We start from the raw sequence: 18882 nt of genomic DNA, 5'->3' as shown, positions 1-18882 counted from the left end.
TTTGGGCTGAGAACACTTAGGAAATACATTTATTCATAGGTAAGGGTAAGTCTCAAATCATTCCCACAGCACCCTTGGAGCATTATTCCATGCTCCTTACTCCTTTCAGGTAATTTTGCCTCAATAAGGAGAAAGAATACTAGGGCCCATAAATCTTCACTATATTCATGTTTTCCATTGCTTTTAAGAAAGTGATCTAAAGAATGGACAGAAGACTTACAAATTATCATTTTGGTTTTTTAAGTAGTATACATATACATGAAGTTTTCGTAACAGTTTCTCTGGAAACAACCATTTTAATTAAAGTTGCAAAACAATCTTTGTTGTAATCCCCCGTTTTCAAATACTTGGAATTTAGCAAAAATATTCACCTTAATTTTGGACATTGAATGTGAAGAGATTAAAATTCCCAGTTATAATAAATGTGACCACTTTGCTTCATCTCCACCTCCAAGGAATAATTCCAAAACTAGTTAAGCTTTGAAACCTCAAGTTTGGTAGATCAACGGTTCTGAGCAGGAAATAAATTGGTTTTGCAATAAGGCTTCCTATGTTTTAAAAGACTGGACTGCATATAAGCAGTGAATAATTGAATTGTTAGCTCCATACTTAAAGAGCAAAACAATGTGCATGTGTGCATAGCTTGTCAAGTGCATGGTGCTTAAAAGTCTGATAAGCCTGAGGGACCTGAAACCTGCAGCTCCAAGGCTCCAAGAATCGAGCCAGAAGTTTATCTAGGTTTTTATATTGCCCCACACATAGCATCCAAGTATCTGTAAGAGTATTGCTGTGATAGTCAGTCTTTGAAATGCCAAAGTCCACCCTCACTTGTCTCTGATTTCCTGGTAAGGGGCAAAGAACAACTTGTATTTAAAGGGAAAGCTCTAAAAAAATCACTTGTATTCTAGCATTACTTATATGAAACCCTGGGGGACATGACCCAGTTCTGAGTAACAGGGCTTCAAATAAGTGAGGTATGGATTATAGGGGTTCAGCTTTACTAGAAACATAAAATATCTATTCTTTTGAGCTAAACTCCTTTTTCCTTTTTAACTTCAACAGCTTTAAGTCAACACATTCTGCAGTGATTGGCAATCAGGCCAGAAATTAATTAATATGAATCTAACCTTCATTCCTTGTAGCAGTAACATAATTGAACCATTCTTTCACACTTGCAACTCCATGGGGTGGGTTTTCATGGCGGCGCCTTGTTATCTTGGTGATTGTTGCCATAGGACTTTCTAGGGCTCCACAGGGTTTGGTGACCATTGTATTATGACCCAAATGAAAGTCCAGTGTTTGTACTACATATGTAGAATGCTCACTAGAACCTATGTAAATGTAAAAAAAAATATATACATTCTCAAAAGAATAATAGGATTATAGAGCTTGATCCTCCTATCACTAGAACACGTATAAATCAGGAGTAATTCTAGTGAACGACAGAGTAAAGATATGTTAAAGCGTAAGTGGTAGGAAATTTATACCTTCCCTATTGATAGACAGAAAAGTCTTAGAGCAAGAAGGCTGTCTTCCTACTTTGGTAATATAAAGCCTTCAAATAAAGGACATATCAAATATTATACTCAACTCTTTTCCTTTATGCAACAGACAAAACAAGAGGCAATATCATATTCTCTCTGGTTCACCATCATTATTTTATGCAGGTAGAAGCTTTTATTGGGAAAAGAACAATATTGATTCAAAGTTTAGGAAAGCTGCTTTGCTTGGTTAGTGAATGTCAATTATAGTTCAAGAAAAGGTTCTAAAGTAAAGGATGCATTAAGGCTTTAGTTACCATCTTCCCAAATTTTTTGTGCTTCTGTCCAAAATGCAATGTTGGGTTCTTCAAGGTGAAACAATGCCCAAGATTTTGAACGGAAATTAGGTCCATGAAAGCATGCCAATGTCATGTGATTTCCATGCAGGCTCATGGATCCTCCAAACTGCATTCCATCTTCTGGTAAAGGAAACTGAAATAAAGATATGTGGCCCCCAGATACTACCTTCAAAACCCCTGGCCAGTGGCGATGATGGGCTGCATCCAGCACTAGAGGAAAAAACACAAATATAGAAAGGTCCTTAAACATGATTGTGAACTTTGTGAAAATCCCTAGAACCTTTATTGGCCATTAACCTCCATCTTTGATTAAGAGAAACGGATTCACTTCAGAGTGAAGGTAGTTCAAAAATAGAATATAATTTTCATGACAAGCCTTGGAAAACACAATTATTGTCCATTTTGCGAGACATTTTTCTTGACTTTTTCACATTTTTTTGTGAAAAATTTTAAACAAACATTAGATTAGTTTGAATTTTTTTAAAAGGATTTTAATTTTGGGGGGTCTCCTTCCCACACTTTTTCACTTCTTTAACCACTAGAAAAGTGAAGGGGGGAAAGAAGAAAACCTTGAAAAATCAAAACACAGTTTTTCAAAATACATGAGTTTTTGTTTTAGTGGAAAATTATTTTTCATCAAAAAAAATAACAAAATTATCAGCCAGCTCTACTTCTTTATTTACACAAGAGTGTGTATACACAAGAACTTTATTTGTATAGGCTATCCTGGTCACAAAAATCTGTTGCAGAAGTACTGAAGCTTTAACATGATATCTTGTTAGACTAATATTAATGCTTTGAAATTCCAGGGGACCTACTCATATTCATTAGCGTTACCAATACTGGAAAGCTAATACTTCAAAAAGCTGATCTAAAAAGAGTACTTTATAACTAAGCTTTTTATTTTTATAATACATACATTGCTCATGGGAGCTTTTCTCTATATTAGCCACGGTCTTAGGAGGAAGATAAGGAACAGGTCCCCAGGTAGACAAAGCCCGTTTGCTGGTATCAAACTGCTGAGTAAAAAACTCCTGAAGCTTCATTCCTATTTTTATCAGGTCTGGAGTAGTTGATCTTGAAATCATCACTTGGAAGATATCCCACTTCAGGTCTCCATGGACAAATATCTCACTAGAATATAAAAAGAGTAAGAATATTCACCATAAGTTCAGTTCATATTTGATTCAGTACTAAAAGGGACTTGGTTTTGCTTTTATATCCTGCATTATTTTATTTTTGTCACCAGATATAGCCTAATGATCTTTTATGAAAAAATGCATATGTACATCCTTTGACCTTTTTGGATGAGATAAATGGACAGAAATAGACATTAGAAACATTAAGTACAGCAAGAAGTATTACCTTTTATCAGAAATACTTGAATCCATGGTATTATACAGATTAACTTTCCATTCATCCTGTAGTTTAAGATCTGCATTACTGAAGATTCCCATAAGGATACTGGACCCCATATAGTCAACACGTGCTTCAGTAGAACCCATAGTAATCTGAATTTTGTGATTGGGTTGCTGGTTTGGATGTTCAGAAATATGAGCTGAAACAGAATAATTCAATGAGGGATGTACAAGATGTTAAAAATAAAGGACCAGATTGTCTAATGAATCCTAGTGCCCCTTTGTGCCACTCTGGTGGTGAAAAGGGGCTGGAAAGTCACTGAACTGTCTTAAGCTTTGGGAATTCCCCAAATTGTTATAGGTCTGGCATATCCAGCTCTTACATCACTTCTCTTGAAGTTCCCAGCATAGGAGGGGTTTGGGGAGCTATAGGGCACATTGGAGTGCTGTTGTACTCTTCCAATTCTCAATGGGTAGACCACTTGGGACCCACAGTCAGACAGTGCAGGTTAGAGCTATCCTGACTTGGAGGCAGACAGCCAGCCCAGAATCAGGGAATTGCAACTGACTCCTGTAAACCCCCCCATACTTTCCCAGTGGATAATGGGTCCAGCATGTGAAAGTCTAGGCCAAAGTCTGTTTATATAATTAAATAAGTTCACATAATAGAGTTTTGTAGTACATACATGCTTTTGGCTTTTCACATTATGTAAAAAATATTGACAGTTCAGAACACTACATTTTTATAGAATACCATTGTACTAGGGTTATTCATAATGAACTTTGTATAACAAACTGTAAAACTTGTCTTTCCAACTTACCCACCATCTCCAAGGTATTAACATCTATGGTACCACCAACCACACCTCCTCTGGAATCCAACTGTGATCTTCCCAGACCAACTGACATGCTAATTTCACGGTCTCTGTTACTACCCACAGATAAACGACCTTGGCTTTTCAAACCACTGGTGGTCCATCTGAAACAGAGATGAAAAGACGCAATGCATGAGTACCTCCAAACTGCAAAGTACAACTGGATGCAGGAACTGTTGAGATGTGAATAGTTGTTTTACTGCACAGTTATTTTTCAGTCAGTGTTTGGGGCAAGAAATATATACATTTCCACAAATGAGAAAAACCAAATGACAAAATAGTGCTGTTTCAGAAAGTACAGACACTTAAGGTGTGAGCACAAGTTACTGGATGTAATTCTTCAGCAGTGATTAGACATGCGCCATCTGTTGGTGAGGTGCTTCATAGCTCAAACTTTCAGCCTTGGAGTGTTTCAACACTAAAACATGGAATGGACAGAATTGCTAAGAGCATGGATCTATTACACTCTGCAGTAATTTACCTTTGGAGAACAGAGCTCTCTAAACACAAAATCTGGCTCCAAATGAAATGTTACTTCCCCCCCAAGCAGGAATAATATAATATAGGAGGGTTGGGCCCAAACCTAATGGATAGAAAATCCGCCTTTCTGCAGCTTTGTGCCTCTCACAGATGGTATTCTGATTTTCCTATGTCCTATATTGGCAATTTAGAAGCTGACTAACAGTTGAAACAGCTGTGCATATAATGTAGTGTTCCTGTGGCCAGTGACCTGCCTAGGATAGAGCAGATTATACTTTCCAGAGACCAGTGAGGCTATCTCAGATGCTATTTTATGTCAAAGTCCTGAATTCTGAGTGGAGCCTCAGTGGCTGTTAATATTTAGTTTAATTTCAAGTAGACCATAAGTCAGGAGATCACATAACACCACTGTCGTTCACTAGGGGCATTTAAAGTGGGATGGCAGGATTTAAAGCTATAAAAATACAAATAACCTAGAAGACTGCAAGTTTTGAATGTCCTTGGGGAACATCTAACAGTCTTTTCCCAAGCAAATTAAAATATCAAACATCAATCTGCTAAAACACCAATTTTTCTACTTACGTTGTATTGCCCATTACATTGCTCATATTCATTTGGACATTTAATTGTTTCAAATTCATAGCAAACACAACCAGCGTTTCCCAAGGTGTCCCCTGCTGACTTCCAGCTTTATTTGATTTATTAAATGGAGTTGATGTTTTCGAGAGTGTATCTAAAAATAGAGGAAAGTAAAAACTGAAAAAGGCATTTCCTAAAACTTATAGGTTTTTAATACTGAAAGACAGCAACAGAAGACAAGACTGATACTAGATTCAGAGCATCACAGAATGAAAGGTTACTTACTTTACAGTAACTTGAGTTCTTCAAGAACTTGTGTCCCTATGGTGCTCCACTGTAGAATGCATGCACGCCCATACACTCTCAAATGGAGATTGTAAAAAAGCAGTGTCCACATATATACCCTAGCCTGGAAGCACGAGGTGCTGTTCTGGGCAAACAAGGAACCACTCAGTTTCTTAACAACCATGAAGCTAAAAATGCTGCAGCAACTGTATATCCCTATGGATGCCCTTAGTTCTAGGATGTTGATGAAGAGTGCTCTCTTTTTTGGGTGTGCTCTCCATTTGCCCTGTGTTGCAGCCCCTTGTAGATGTACAACCCCAGCCCAAAAGGGAAGTGTCTGTCATGAGGATTTTCTAGGGTGGAGAAGGTGAAAATGGGGATCCTACATCAGTGGGTTCTTCCACTACCTAAAAGAGTCTGATATGTTTGGCAGTACCATGATTGGTTTGGAAAGACTGTTTGCGGTGTACACAGCCCTCAGCCAAACCTGAAGACAACTGAAGTGCAACCTTGTGCCTGCAACCATGTGGCCTAGGAGTTGTAGGAAGGCCCTCAGAGTTGTTTGTGGACTGTGCTGTAGGGTAGAAATCAGACTGGACTTTGTGGAGAAACTTACCTTGGGAAGGTAAGCTCTGTCAACTCCAATTAACTCCAAAGAAGACTATTCACTGACTGGAGTTCATGTAATTGTTTTTAGATTGATGCATAAAGGCCCAGGGACTGAACTAGTTTTAGTGCCTTAGATGCTCCCAGCTGAACCTCAAGAACTGAGTCACCCCTGAGGTGTCAGTCATCCAAATATGGAAATACTGCAATACCCCACCAACATAGGTGAGCTGGCCTGCTGAGAAGACTTTGGCAAAGACCCTTGTGGAGGATGCAGATTTGATAATGTTCTGAGTCTGTTAACCAGTGCAGAAAGCATTTGTGGAAGGAGTGAATGGCTGTATGAAAGTAGGCATCCTGGAGGTTGAGGGTGACAAACTAGTCTAGGGATGGAATTATGATGGCTAAGGTTATCGTCCTGAAGTGCCATGAAAGGATGCAGATGTCCATGTTCTTGAGATTTAGAATCACCCTCCAGCCTCTGTCTGTCTTGGGAACCAGGAATATTTGGAATAGAACCCTCTTCCGATGAATTCAGGAAAAACCGGCTTGATAACTCCAAGTGCAGGAGAGACTGGACTTCCTGCTTCAAGAGATCTTCGTGAGGGTGGCCCTGAAGGAGGACTGAAAGGGATGTGAGGGGCAGAATGGAAATGAATGGAGTATCCCACACTGACCACCTACACAATCCCATTGTCTGTGGTGATGCATGTCCTAGGCATGTAGGAAGTGGGATAGGCAGTCTCCAAAGGTGAGGGGTATATAGCAGTCATAGAGCAAAAGATCCAGAGGGAGAGGTTGTTTGAGGCCCTTGACCAACCTATCAAAATGGTCTCTTACACAGAGGTGCACATTGGTTAGTGGTCCCGATCTCCTCCTAGGAGGCTCCGAAGATATGAGGTAGGTCTGCTGCGGGTGGTATTGAAACAGCCTAGAACACTGTGCACTTACAGACCTGCTAAAATGCCTCTTTGTTGCAGCCACATATATTTCCAGTGACCACAATGTTGCCCTGGAGTCTTTAAGGAACTGGAGTTAAGTATCCATGTCACCACTGAAGAGCTTGGGTCTTTCAAAGGGGAGATCTTGCATGGTGTTTTGCACCTCAGGAGTTCCGAAGACTGGAGCCAGAGTGCTTGCCTCATAACCACTACGTAAGAGATTGAAGTCCAGGAACTCCATGGTAGCATTCTCTGAAATGCTTCCAGTTCCACGTGTAGGGCCAGTTAGACAGGCAGAACTGCAGAGTCTCATAGTGTGGATGAGACAATGGTGTAGGGAGAAGGGGTTTAGTTTTATTAGGAACCGGGGAACCTTTCAGGAAAGGGGGAGCCTACACAGGAAGGATGGGCTCCACCTACACCAAAACGGAACCGGACTGCTGGCACGTAAAATTGAAAAGGTTGTAGAGCATTTTTTTAAACTAAGGGCTGAAGGAAAGCTGGCAGGTGTGGAGGGGAACATAGTTTGGACAGAAACATCCCTTTGGGAAGATCTATTAATGGAGATTCTCTATATCATAGTATGGAGAAGAGGATGGAAGAGGATAAAATATGGGTAGGATCTGATGAGAAACAGTAAAATGAAAAAGTCCCATTCAATTACATCATTTAAGGCAGACAGCTAAAAAGTGACAATTTTTTAAGTGCTCATATACAAATGCTAGAAATCTAAATACTAAGATGGGTGAACTTGAATGCCTCGTATAAAATGAGGCTATTGATATAATAGGCATCACAGAAACTTGGTGCAATTAGGACTATTAGCCGAATCTCCGACGTAAGTGTAGACACGCCCTGGGATAATCAATGGGACACAGAAATACCAGGGTACAGAATATATATAAGGACAGAATAGGTCATACTGGTAGGAGAGTGGCATAATATGTGAAAGAAAGCATAGAGTCAAATGAAACAAAAATCTTAAATGAACCAAACTGTGCCATAGAATCTCCATGGATAGTAATCCATGCTTGAATGATAAGAATATAGCAGTAAGGAAATACTACTGACTACTTGACCAGGATGGTGATAGTGACTATGAAATGCTCAGGGAGACTAGACAGGCTATACAAATAAAAAACTCAGTAATAATAGGGAATTTCAACTATCCCCATATTGACTGGGTACATGTCACCTCAGGAAGGGATGCAAAGATAACAGTTTCTTGACACCTTAAATGACTGCTTCTTGGAACAGCTAGTCCTAGAACCAACAAGAGAAGAGGCAAATCTTGATTTAGTCCTAAGCGGAGCACATGATCTGGTCCAAGAGGTAAATATAGCTGAACCACTTAGTAATAGAGACCATAAGATAATAAAATTGAACATCCCTGGAGGCAGGGACGACACCAAAGCAGCCCACGATGCTAGCATTTAATTTCAGAAAACTACACAAAAATGAGAAAGTTAACAGAAATTCAAAGTGCCAAAAATGAAATCCCTGCAAGCTTTTTAAAAGACACCATAATAGAGACTCAATTTAAATGTATACCCCAAACTGGAAAACATAGTAAGAGGACCAAAAAAGTGCCACCATGGCTAAACAACAAAGTAAAAGAAGCAGTTAGAGGCAAAAGGCATCCTTTAAAAAATGGAAGTTAAATCCTACTGAGGAAAATAGAAAGGATCATAAACTCTGGTAAGTGAAGTGTAAAAATATAATTAGGAAGGCCAAAAAAGAAGTTGAAGAACAGCTAGCCAAAGACTCAAAGCAACAGCAAAAAAATTTGTAAGTACATCAGAAGCAGGAAGCCTGCTAAATAACCAGTGGGGCCAGTGGATGATGGAGATGCTAAAGGAGCCTAGAGGATAGAGGTGGTAGGGGGGCAAAAGAGAGTTCTGTAGAGAGACCTCAGAGTCTGAGGATGCATCATCCCCAAGAGTCAGATTTATAAGGTAATCTACACCTTTTCTTAGAGTTCCTAGTAAGAAAGGGAGGGCATCTTTTTAGAGATCATCTCTGGAGATGCTATTGTGGTTTCAGCCACAATCAGAGCAAATGGGGAGGTTGAGGCAACATCAGGTGGGACCCCACTAGAGCTAAGGAACATTCCATTAAGAGGCGCTTCACCCTAGCCTCTCAATCTTTTTGAGACCTGCCCTTGAACCAACCCTGTGCAGACATTACACTTCGATGGGACGTGAGTCTCTCTGAGGCACTGGAGACAGCTGGAGAACCGCTCACTACAGGGAGATGACCAGTGGCAGGTCTGGAACTCTTGAGTTTTAGATATAACCCAGGAAATGCCAAGGCACTAAAAAGCATGAGTTTGGAAGGGGGTGACCCTCTCCTTCAAAGCACAGGATTGTACTAAAACCTAATACAATAACTAAAATAAAATTTGAACTAACTAAGTAAATGAACAATTTAACAATAAGTGATAAAAGGTAGGAAGCAGAGAACAGCGGACACCATAAATGCTGTCTCAAGCCACAGGCAGGTGAGAAGGAACCAAGTGGTAGTGGGTCCACGCCTTCTTATATGCCTTCTGTTAAGAGCACAAGATGCTACTCTACAGAGACCCACAGACACTCCCAGTTTGGTGTCCATGGAGGGACAAGGACATCTTGGGAGCAGGTACAGCCCCAAAGGATGATGCTGGCCAAAAGGATCTGAACTTGCACACACTGGGTGCATGTGCATCAAGAGAAGAATCCATGTGGACAATCACTTGAAGAACTGACTGTGACAACCTACTGATGTCCACACCCTATATATTATTGTAATAATCTGTGTATAAAGTATGCCTTGTGAGGTATCATTTGAAAACTCATAATTTGCTGGTCGTTACTGTCCTGATAAAATGTGTGCAGCAACACTGTATGTGAAGTTATAAGATTCTACTGTATAGTATTCTTAACACATGTTCTAAACTGAGGTTGGCAAACAGGCCTGTCTGAAACAAAGGAATGTGTGCTCTGCTTAATTTGCATTTAAGTAGTAAACAGAGTCAAGCAGGAAGGAAATCAAACAAAGCTCCAACAGGTGAGGAAAAAGCAGCAGGGAACATCCTTCTCTATAGACTCTGTCCCCTTAATCTTCTCAGCTGGAAATATTTTCCAAGAGTGGGACTGACAGCATAAAAGAGGAAGAAATATCCCCAGGGACCCTTCCTATCTCTCTCTCTGTTCATCAGTTCACTCTACCAGAAAGGACAAAGGAAGCAGCCACTGAACTGGAGAAGGGGTCTTGAGCTAAGAAATTTGGTCAGAAAGACTACTGAGAGTGTGTGGTGAGCAACTTTGCTTTGAATTTAACATAGTTTAAGTTAGGCACTTATCTTTATTTTTCTTGTAACCATTTCTGATTTATGCTTCATATACTTGTACTCACTTAAAATCTCTGTCTCTTTGTTATTAATAAACTAGGGAAACTCCAGTGGGGTGGCAAGTATTATTTCTATTAAAGCAATAACTGAGTTTATATATTGTCCATGAGAATGGTGGGCAGTATGGGACATACATTTCTGGGGCAAAATCTAAGACTGGGAGTTAGTTGGGTCACCCTGATCTATAACCAAGGCTTGTAAGAGGCAAAGTGTGGCTGGCTGGCTGCAGCATACACACAGACATAGCTGGGAGTGACTTCCATGATGGAGGCTGTTTGTGAGCAGTCCAGACTGGAGGCAAGAGAAGCAAAGCATTGCAACGGTTAGAGGGCAAGGGTGACACAGCTTCTCATTAGTCTGTATTGTACCCCGGTATGTCACACTGACTGACTTGAATTTCACCAGTCTAACTCCTATAGGAAGCTCACATAATATTTGTGATTTTTAAAAATATGGCACTACGTCTAAATTGTGTAAATATGTGCTAGTTCAAAAAAATATTTAGCTAACCACAAGTTCTTCTTTGGCTCACTCTCCCTTTTTGAACTGCTTATATGAATATTTTGCGCTCAATACAGACTAAAGACTAGTCCTCTCACTTCTCTAGATATTGCACTATAGTAAAAAAACTATTTTTTAAATTTTATCTGCATCAATATAGTAGACACACCAAAAAGCCACCATTATTACACCCATAAGGCATAAAATCAAATCAGTCATAGTAGAACAAATTCACATTACTGTCGCCACCTCTATACAAAGAGAAATACATCTATATTTATTTTGTACTTCCTAATATAGGTCTGAGACTCAGTCATCTGCATATTTGACCCCATCCAATCTGTAACGTGGACCAACTGCGGGAAGCACCAGGTTAGCTTGCGTGGGCATGAGGGTAGAGGAAAGGAGTACTGTAAATTGAGATAAACTGCAGAACCACACCCCCAGCTGTGTAACTTTTGTGCTGGCAATTCCATTGTCTTTTATAGACTAGATGGACAAACTATACTCCAGTTCCTGTAGCTCTCAAACTCTGTCCTATCACAAAAAGGAGGCACTAACACAAAGGGAAAAATACATGCTTCAGGATTTGATTCTGCAAGGTGCTAAGCATTTCAGTGAGAGCCAAGGGCACTCAGACCTTCACAAGATTGTGCCTTTAAGTCTTAATTTAAATATTTACAGGCTAGCAACTTTTCTGTGATTAAATTTCCTGTTTAAAATTTTAAGAACAAGATTATTCATTTTTTTAAAGCAATATAATTACTTTATATCCATCCCACCTACAACACTCTAAGAATACAAGATCAGAATGAAAACTTACAGTTGCAAAGTCAGTCATTCTGACTGTTACCTACTGACTTTTCTGACAGATATGATGACTCAATACACTATCGCATATCACATCATTCTATTTAATTACTGGAACTATTTTAGGGTGGTCTACCACTATAAAAAATACAGAATTGTTAAAAATCTCGTTCTGCACTCACCTCTGTGAGGAACTGAAGAATCAGACACACTTCTGGATCTTGCAACTGCTGGAGATTTTAAATTATGTGATGCTGTCCCAGGTGACATACTGCTGTTTGTATTGTGCTCGTTAAAAACATTGGGTGACTGTGCCACATGTGTAAATGAAGCAGATTGGCAGGGCTGCTCCCAGGTCCTACAGTACGCTTTACGTGATGATTCAGGAGAAAGATGCTGGCTTACCCCTTCGATGGAATCTGGTGTTCCAGGACCAGATGCTGCTGCAACAGAAAAGTGACCATAGTGCAGTGTAACTTTATTTAACACTGAACAGAAGCAAAATGATTTACTCCTTCATATGGAGAAATGTTTTATATATTTCAATCTTACCAGCAAATGTCATTGTAGTAACTTTCAAATTCTTCTAGTGTTTTTATTGTCACCTTAATATTATTTTAACAATTTTCATAGAATCATAGAAATGTAGGATTAGAAGGGACCTCAAGAAGTTATCAAGTCCAGCCTCCTGTGCTGAGGAAGGACCAAGTATACCTAGAGACCATCCCCAACAGGTGTTTGTCCAACCTGTTCTTAAAGATCTCCAATGATTAGGATTCCACAACCTCCACTGGAAGCCTATTGGAGAGTTTAACTACTACCCTGAAGTTTTTCTTCATAACAAACCAAGCCCTGGTCTACACTTACCTGGAGATTTGGTGGCAGTCGACGGGAGTTACACAAACTATGCAGAATAGCTTGCGTAACTCACGTTGACTGCTCTGCTTCCCTTCTGCGAACTGTCTACACTGTGCTGCACCGACGGGAACAGCATTCCCGTCTACGCAGTGTTACGCTACTTGAGAGGGTGGTTTACCAGCGTCGACTTCCTGATTGATTGAGCCGGTCTACACTGACCGCTCAGTTGATCCAGAAAGATCAATCTGGCGGCGGCGAATTTGCCACCGTCAGTATAGACATGGCCTCAATCTCCCTTGCTGCAAATTAAGCCCATTACTTCTTGTCCTACTTTCAGTGGACATGGAAAACAACAGATTATAGTCATCTTTATAACAACCTTTAAACTATTTGAAGACTTATCAGGTCCTTCTCAGTCTTCTTTTCTCAAGACTAAACATGACCAATTTTTTTTTTTTAAACTGTTTTTTTCCCCTTATACTTCAGGTTTTCTAAATCTTCTATCATGACTGTTGTTCTCCTCTGAACTCTCTACTTTTCATCCACATCTTTCCTAAACTGGCACCCAGAATTGGACATAGTACTCCAGCTGAAGCCTCACTAGTGCTGAGCACAGTGGGACAATCACCTGCCAGATCTTACATACGACCCTCCTGTTAATACACCCCAGAATGAAAGCCTTTTTCACAACTGTATCATATTTATTTTGTGACCCACAAATTGACTCCTATTCAATTTGTGATCCACTATAACACCCTGGTACTTTTCAGCAGTACTATTTCCTAGCCAAGTATTTCCCATTTTGCAGATTCCCACCTGATTTTTCCTTCCTATGTCTAGTACTTTGCCCTTGTCTTTACTGAATTTCATTTTGTTGACTGCAGACCAATTATCCAGTTTGTCAAGGTCATTTGGAATTATAATCCTGTCCTCCAAAGTGCTTGCAAACCCTCCCATCTTGGTGTCATTTGCAAATTTGTTAAGCGCACTCCCCACTCCACTATTTAAATCATAAATTTTGCTGAAACTTACATTTGTTTTAAATGACTTTTTCTTAATACATAACATTTAGGTGAATGAAAAATTCCTAGGAATTAGAGTTGGACAATACCTGCTTTCAACCTGCCCATGTGAGGGGTATACTATACTACAGTATAGTTCCTACTACTTTATCTAGTTACTCATTCTACTCATGGATTACGGCATCAATTATATAATTATCACTTTGGTTTGTTTCATGGAAAAAATTTTCAGAAAAATAAGGAGTAGTTTACCTGGTAGATTTATGGTTTGATCACCTAGAAAAAGGCGTCTGGCAATACTTCTCCTATACCAAGCTCTTGGGAAAGCCAGAATCTCACTGAGTCGCCGCATGTCATATTTAAAAGAAGCAGATCCTATATCACAGACAGCTGATAAAAAATGTAAATACTCAATATTAAGAGATTTCAAAAATCTAATCTAGCATTTGAATATTTACCCTTCAATTTTTTTAGGCTACTCATATTTAACATATTAACCAAACATTTTCGAGTGCTAAAAGAGGTAGTACAATATATACTTATGCTATAGTAACTGTAGTTCTTCAAGATGATGATGTCCATGTGGATCCTACTCTAGGCGCACATGTGCCTCGTATGCACGGTTGGAATCTTTGAATAATAATGTCCATTGGGCTGCACCTACACTGTGTGCATACTCGTGCCATCTGCACCCAAGGGCATAAAGGGTAGAGGTGACACAACCATTCCTCAGTTCCCTTACCAACTCATCATCCCAGAGAAAGAGTACTCTGAAAAAATGGTGGTAGAGGGCAGGTTATGAGATCCACATGGACAATATCTTGAAAAACCACAGTTACTATAAGGTAACTGTTCTTTCTTCCTTGAATATATGTCCATGTGGATCCACTGTGACTGATAAAGCAGCAGCATCTCATCTGAAAGGTGTGATTGAGAAGTCTTAACTGACACCAACTAAACACTGACTATAAAATCATCATGCCAAATTTGGCATCTGATCTTGCAGCCAGGTCAAAGGCATAGCATTTAACAAAAATAAAGGGATTCGTTCACGTGGCTGCCTTGCACATTTGAGACACAAGGATGTTCCTAAAGTATGCAGAGAACATAGCTTGTGCTCTAGTGAAGCGAGCTTTAATATTTGGAGGATAAGATTGTCAGTCATATGATAGCAGATTTAAATACACTATGTAACACATTTCAATATTCTCTGGGAGGAGATGGCTTGATCTCTAGAAGCAGAGATAGCCACAAAAAGACAATCTGTTTGAAAGGCTTTGCCCTCTCAAGATAACATAACAAGACCCTTGAAATGTCCAGGATGCTGAGTTTCTTCTCTTCTGGAGAGGAATAGGTTTTTAAAAAGAAAATGGGTGATTTGTGATTAACAGACTAGTTCAAATGAAAGTCTGACACAACTTTGGGAATAAGTTTAGCATGAGATTTTACCATCACCACATCTCTGTGGTTGTCTTAGGAGGGTCAGCCATGAGAGCTTGGAGTTTACTGACTCTTCTGCCTGATGTAATGGTGACTAAAAATACTGTCTTGAGGATAAGGTGCTATCTTTGGTGGCAAACAAGTCTATAATTGGATTTCCCCACTGGTGAAATACTGGCATAATGATGGAGCTCTTCAGAAAGCATTTGTGGCTGGTGATGTACTGTTGAAAGACTGACATTGTTTGAAGCCCAAAGGCTCTGAATCTACCATTTTGGCATGAATAGTGGCATAGAGTTTCGAGGAACAAATTACATTTATTTTTCGGTATGACCAAAATAAAGTAAAAAAGGGGGACAATGTAAAAGGAATGGCAGGATAAATATGAAATTAAAGAATTAAAATTAACTTAAGTTTGGTTTAAGGAAATATATATGTTGTAAAGAAAGGCCCTGACTAGCAAGTAGAAGGAAGACTTTGAAAATACTGTTATAAGGCCAGAAGGAATGAAGTTTGATGCAAATTAATACAATAAGGTGAAGTTTCTAAAAAGAAGGCCTCTGACTGATGGGGATGGTTTTAAGTAAGACAAAAGGAATCTGTCTTAACCCACCCCACATACCAGTGTTATCTTAAAAGTAAAAGCTTATCTGAACCAAGGTGCAATGGAAAAACTGTTGGTCAGCAAGAAGGAGGGAGGAAAGGCCTTGGGAAGAAAGGACGCTGTAAATTTTATCTGGATAAAGACTGAAACTATAGGGTGAACAGTCTCAAATTGTTTTTTTTAGCTGAAGTCAGTAACTGACAATGACATCATTGCCATGGACAGCAAGAGGGAACTGGCAGATGGTTGCTGCTGCTCTGCTCTTTATATCTGATGGAAGGGACTCATGAGGACATACATAGCTCAGGCACAGCTCAACAGACACTGGTTCCAAGATTCTGAGCTTGCGTGCATAAGGCTCGTGTGCATCCAGAGTGGGATCTATATGGACACATAAAGAAGATAACATACAAACTGTTGGAAAATAACAGTTCATTTGTTTGAAGTATACTTAAAAATATTAAAGTCATCCATGTAAATCATTAATATACTAGATAGTAATTTTAGTAAACGTAATGACTTAAATTACTTTTTACTGGTACTGTTGGAGCTGTGAGAAATACCTACCAAAAATCCTCAAAACCACCTGAAACCCATCTAGATTTGCCAAAGGGTCCTTCATGTTTATGAACTAACTCAGTAAATACAATTTACGCCTCCAAATCCTGTGAAATTCATTGTTTCAATCTGGTTTGGGTGAAACTCAGGGGTAACAATTCTCTTTGCTTTATGACCATAGGCCAAATTCAAAGTTCACTTATACTGAAAATCAAAGCAAAAATCTAAAGGGCTGTAAACCCACACAGACTGAAGTCAAAGAACATGTGTGAAGTTTTGAAATTACTAGTTGAAATTAAATGAGTCAACAGTGGAGGAGGAAGGGGATGTATACACAAACAGACACCTGAGGTCAACAAAACAAAAAAAAAGCCCACAAGGTCTTGGTCACTGACCCACTTAAAAGATGTTGTTATTGCACATCATATGTTGGTGGTTTTGAACTCACATCTATATAAAAAGTGGTGGAAAAAGAATGGTACTTATCATGAGAACACCACCTCTATAGTTAGGCAAACACAGAAAAAGGCAATATAGATTAAATGAAACTAGTAAGTACCAGATATATTTATTAACGTAGTATCCATCTTGCTTGCAGCTTTGCTTGCAGACTGGCTCTCAAAAAATGAAGCACCTCCTGAACGTCTTATTCTTGACAGGCTTACTTTCACAAACTCAAGGTTAATACTCAGAGAATCTTTCCGACCAGTGACTGAAGTGAGCTCCTCATCTACATTACCTACAACAGAAGGGGTGATGCTCAGTGTACTCCCCAAATTAGCACCTCAGTGCAAAAATCATTTACATTTCTTTTAGGATAGAAAAACAAAAAACATTACTTGGAAACACCATCAAGATGAAAGTCAAATTTTTGTATGAAATTTTGATAATTACAATGTGACAAGTGATACAGTTTTCAGTTTGTTTACGCTATGCATTTGACAGTACAGGTGGGTGAATAACTAATTTTTTAGTTTGTTGGCAGTTCTGAAAACTTGGGGAAAAAATCAGGCCAAATTGAATCCAAATGCAGAAAATTTAGGTGACTCAAAAAAATCTGTTCTGGGTCAAATGAAACATTTTTTGTTTGACCCAAAATGAGGATGCAATGGGGAGGTTTGAGCATTTTTAAAAGGTTAGATTCACAAAATGGTCAGTGAAGGAGGCAATGGTGGTGGTCTCCTTATAACTTTTAGCCCAGTAATTAAGACATACTTTGCAAATCTCTTCTCCATGGAAAAAGTGGGAACTGAATCGGAGGGCTTGTCTACACGGTGGGATAATGCACTCTAAAGTGGTGTGATTTCTAAAGTGCACTAACATGTTACATATCAATTAGTTCTTGTAGACCCTGCTGGTGCACACTAAAGGTTCCCTAATATGCTTTAATGTAGTGAAGTTTCAAACAGCACTATGTTAAAGAGCACCAGCAGAGTCTACATGTCCAATTAATATACAATAAGTCAGCGTGCTTTAGCAATCACATTTCCTGCAGAGCACATTACCCCCAGCGTGTAGACAAGCCCAGAGTCTCCTATATCCCAGGTGAGTGCCCTTAACTCTGACCTAAAAATTGTAAGGAGATAACGACCTCCACCTCCTCCTCCCCTGTCTTGGTTGTGTGAATGGCATCTAAGTCCCCCTCTCCACCACCCCCTCCACTTTCTCCCCCTCAAAAAGCTGGCCAAAGCTATTCAGCAAACTCATGTCAAAGTTGCAAATAGTTTTGGGTAAACTCAAACTGCATTTTTTGGCAAATAAACTATTTGTCAAACATTTTGTCTGGCTCTATTTGATAGCACTTTGTCACTGCTTTTCAGGGCACAGACTATTCTACTCTATGTACCCTGATCTTGCACACACACACTTGTTATGTTAACACTGCCACTAAATCCAACAAAAATATTCATGTCTGTAAAGCTGTTCATGTTCTTAAGTGTTTTCAGGGTGAAGCCCTATGCCTATACAGACTCTAGCAAAACAGAATCCAATGTAAATTGTGGCTTTGAATTGCTACCATGTAATAAACAGTTAACATACAAACAAGCGCAAACACTTGTATGCCCACTTAAAACATTTTAACATGTTCGTGTGAGTGTTGGAATTTACACCATGATTATAAGCGCAAGTGGGCCTCTTTTTCCTAGTAAGACAAATGGATTTTGCAATTGCAGGTTCCGAAGCACGAACACACATGATTTTGGATCTGCAAAGTGCAGGTGTACTTTCACACACAGTGCACCTTCACAAAAGTGTCAGTTGGATTGCTGAAAATAAGGTCCTCCAAGATATTGGAAGAGACAGTAAAGATGAAGGTATACAAAGCCCTGATGGAGTGATTCTTCAGTTTAAGCTTAGTCTTGTGCAACTGTTTCTCACACCTTACCAATTGTTTATGAAATCTTATGGCTTTTGCAATTGTTCATTATATTAAAAAAAAATCCATTCTGTACCTAGTGCTCCTGATCCAGGAGTTAGACCAGTAACAGCAGATTTTTGTTTTCCTGCTCCATATGGATGAAATACATAAAGGGAGAAATCAGACATGCAGGCTGTGAAGCTCAGGCCTGAGGAGTTGCTGCTAGAGCTAGTTAAATCTGACTGGCTACTGCTATGTCGGGTTCTGCCAAGAGGACTGCCTAGTCCAGATGAAGAACCTAAAGAAAATTTAAAAAAAAAACACAAGTGTTATAGTAGTTACAGTACAAAAGATTTTCAACCATAAAACCATTTAAAA

The 18882-nt window shown here is 39.3% G+C and overlaps 1 protein-coding gene across 8 annotated transcripts in view; it reads right to left on the bottom strand.

Moving 5' to 3' along the window:
* The window catches only part of BLTP1 (bridge-like lipid transfer protein family member 1), a 214456-nt gene that overhangs the window by 9180 nt on the left and 186394 nt on the right, over positions 1-18882 (bottom strand). For 6 of the 8 annotated variants that reach the window (XM_067530214.1, XM_067530220.1, XM_067530218.1 and 3 more), the window contains 10 exons: positions 18599-18802; positions 16705-16884; positions 13796-13933; positions 11846-12106; positions 5136-5286; positions 4020-4177; positions 3206-3398; positions 2760-2974; positions 1799-2050; positions 1128-1331 (listed from right to left, as the gene is read on the bottom strand). In XM_067530214.1, coding sequence (XP_067386315.1) covers positions 1128-1331; positions 1799-2050; positions 2760-2974; positions 3206-3398; positions 4020-4177; positions 5136-5286; positions 11846-12106; positions 13796-13933; positions 16705-16884; positions 18599-18802 — 1956 coding nt within the window. The remainder of the gene's footprint in view (positions 1-1127; positions 1332-1798; positions 2051-2759; positions 2975-3205; positions 3399-4019; positions 4178-5135; positions 5287-11845; positions 12107-13795; positions 13934-16704; positions 16885-18598; positions 18803-18882) is intronic. The other 2 variants (XM_067530216.1, XM_067530222.1) reach the window with 1 other exon arrangement.

The sequence above is a fragment of the Emydura macquarii genome, unplaced genomic scaffold (assembly GCF_026122565.2).
Source record: "Emydura macquarii macquarii isolate MOO-44397 ecotype Brisbane River unplaced genomic scaffold, CSIRO-AGI_Emac_v2 contig_3044, whole genome shotgun sequence".
NCBI lineage: Eukaryota > Metazoa > Chordata > Testudines > Chelidae > Emydura > Emydura macquarii.
Note: the sequence above shows the minus strand (reverse complement) of the source record. Positions and strands in the feature narration are given on the sequence as shown.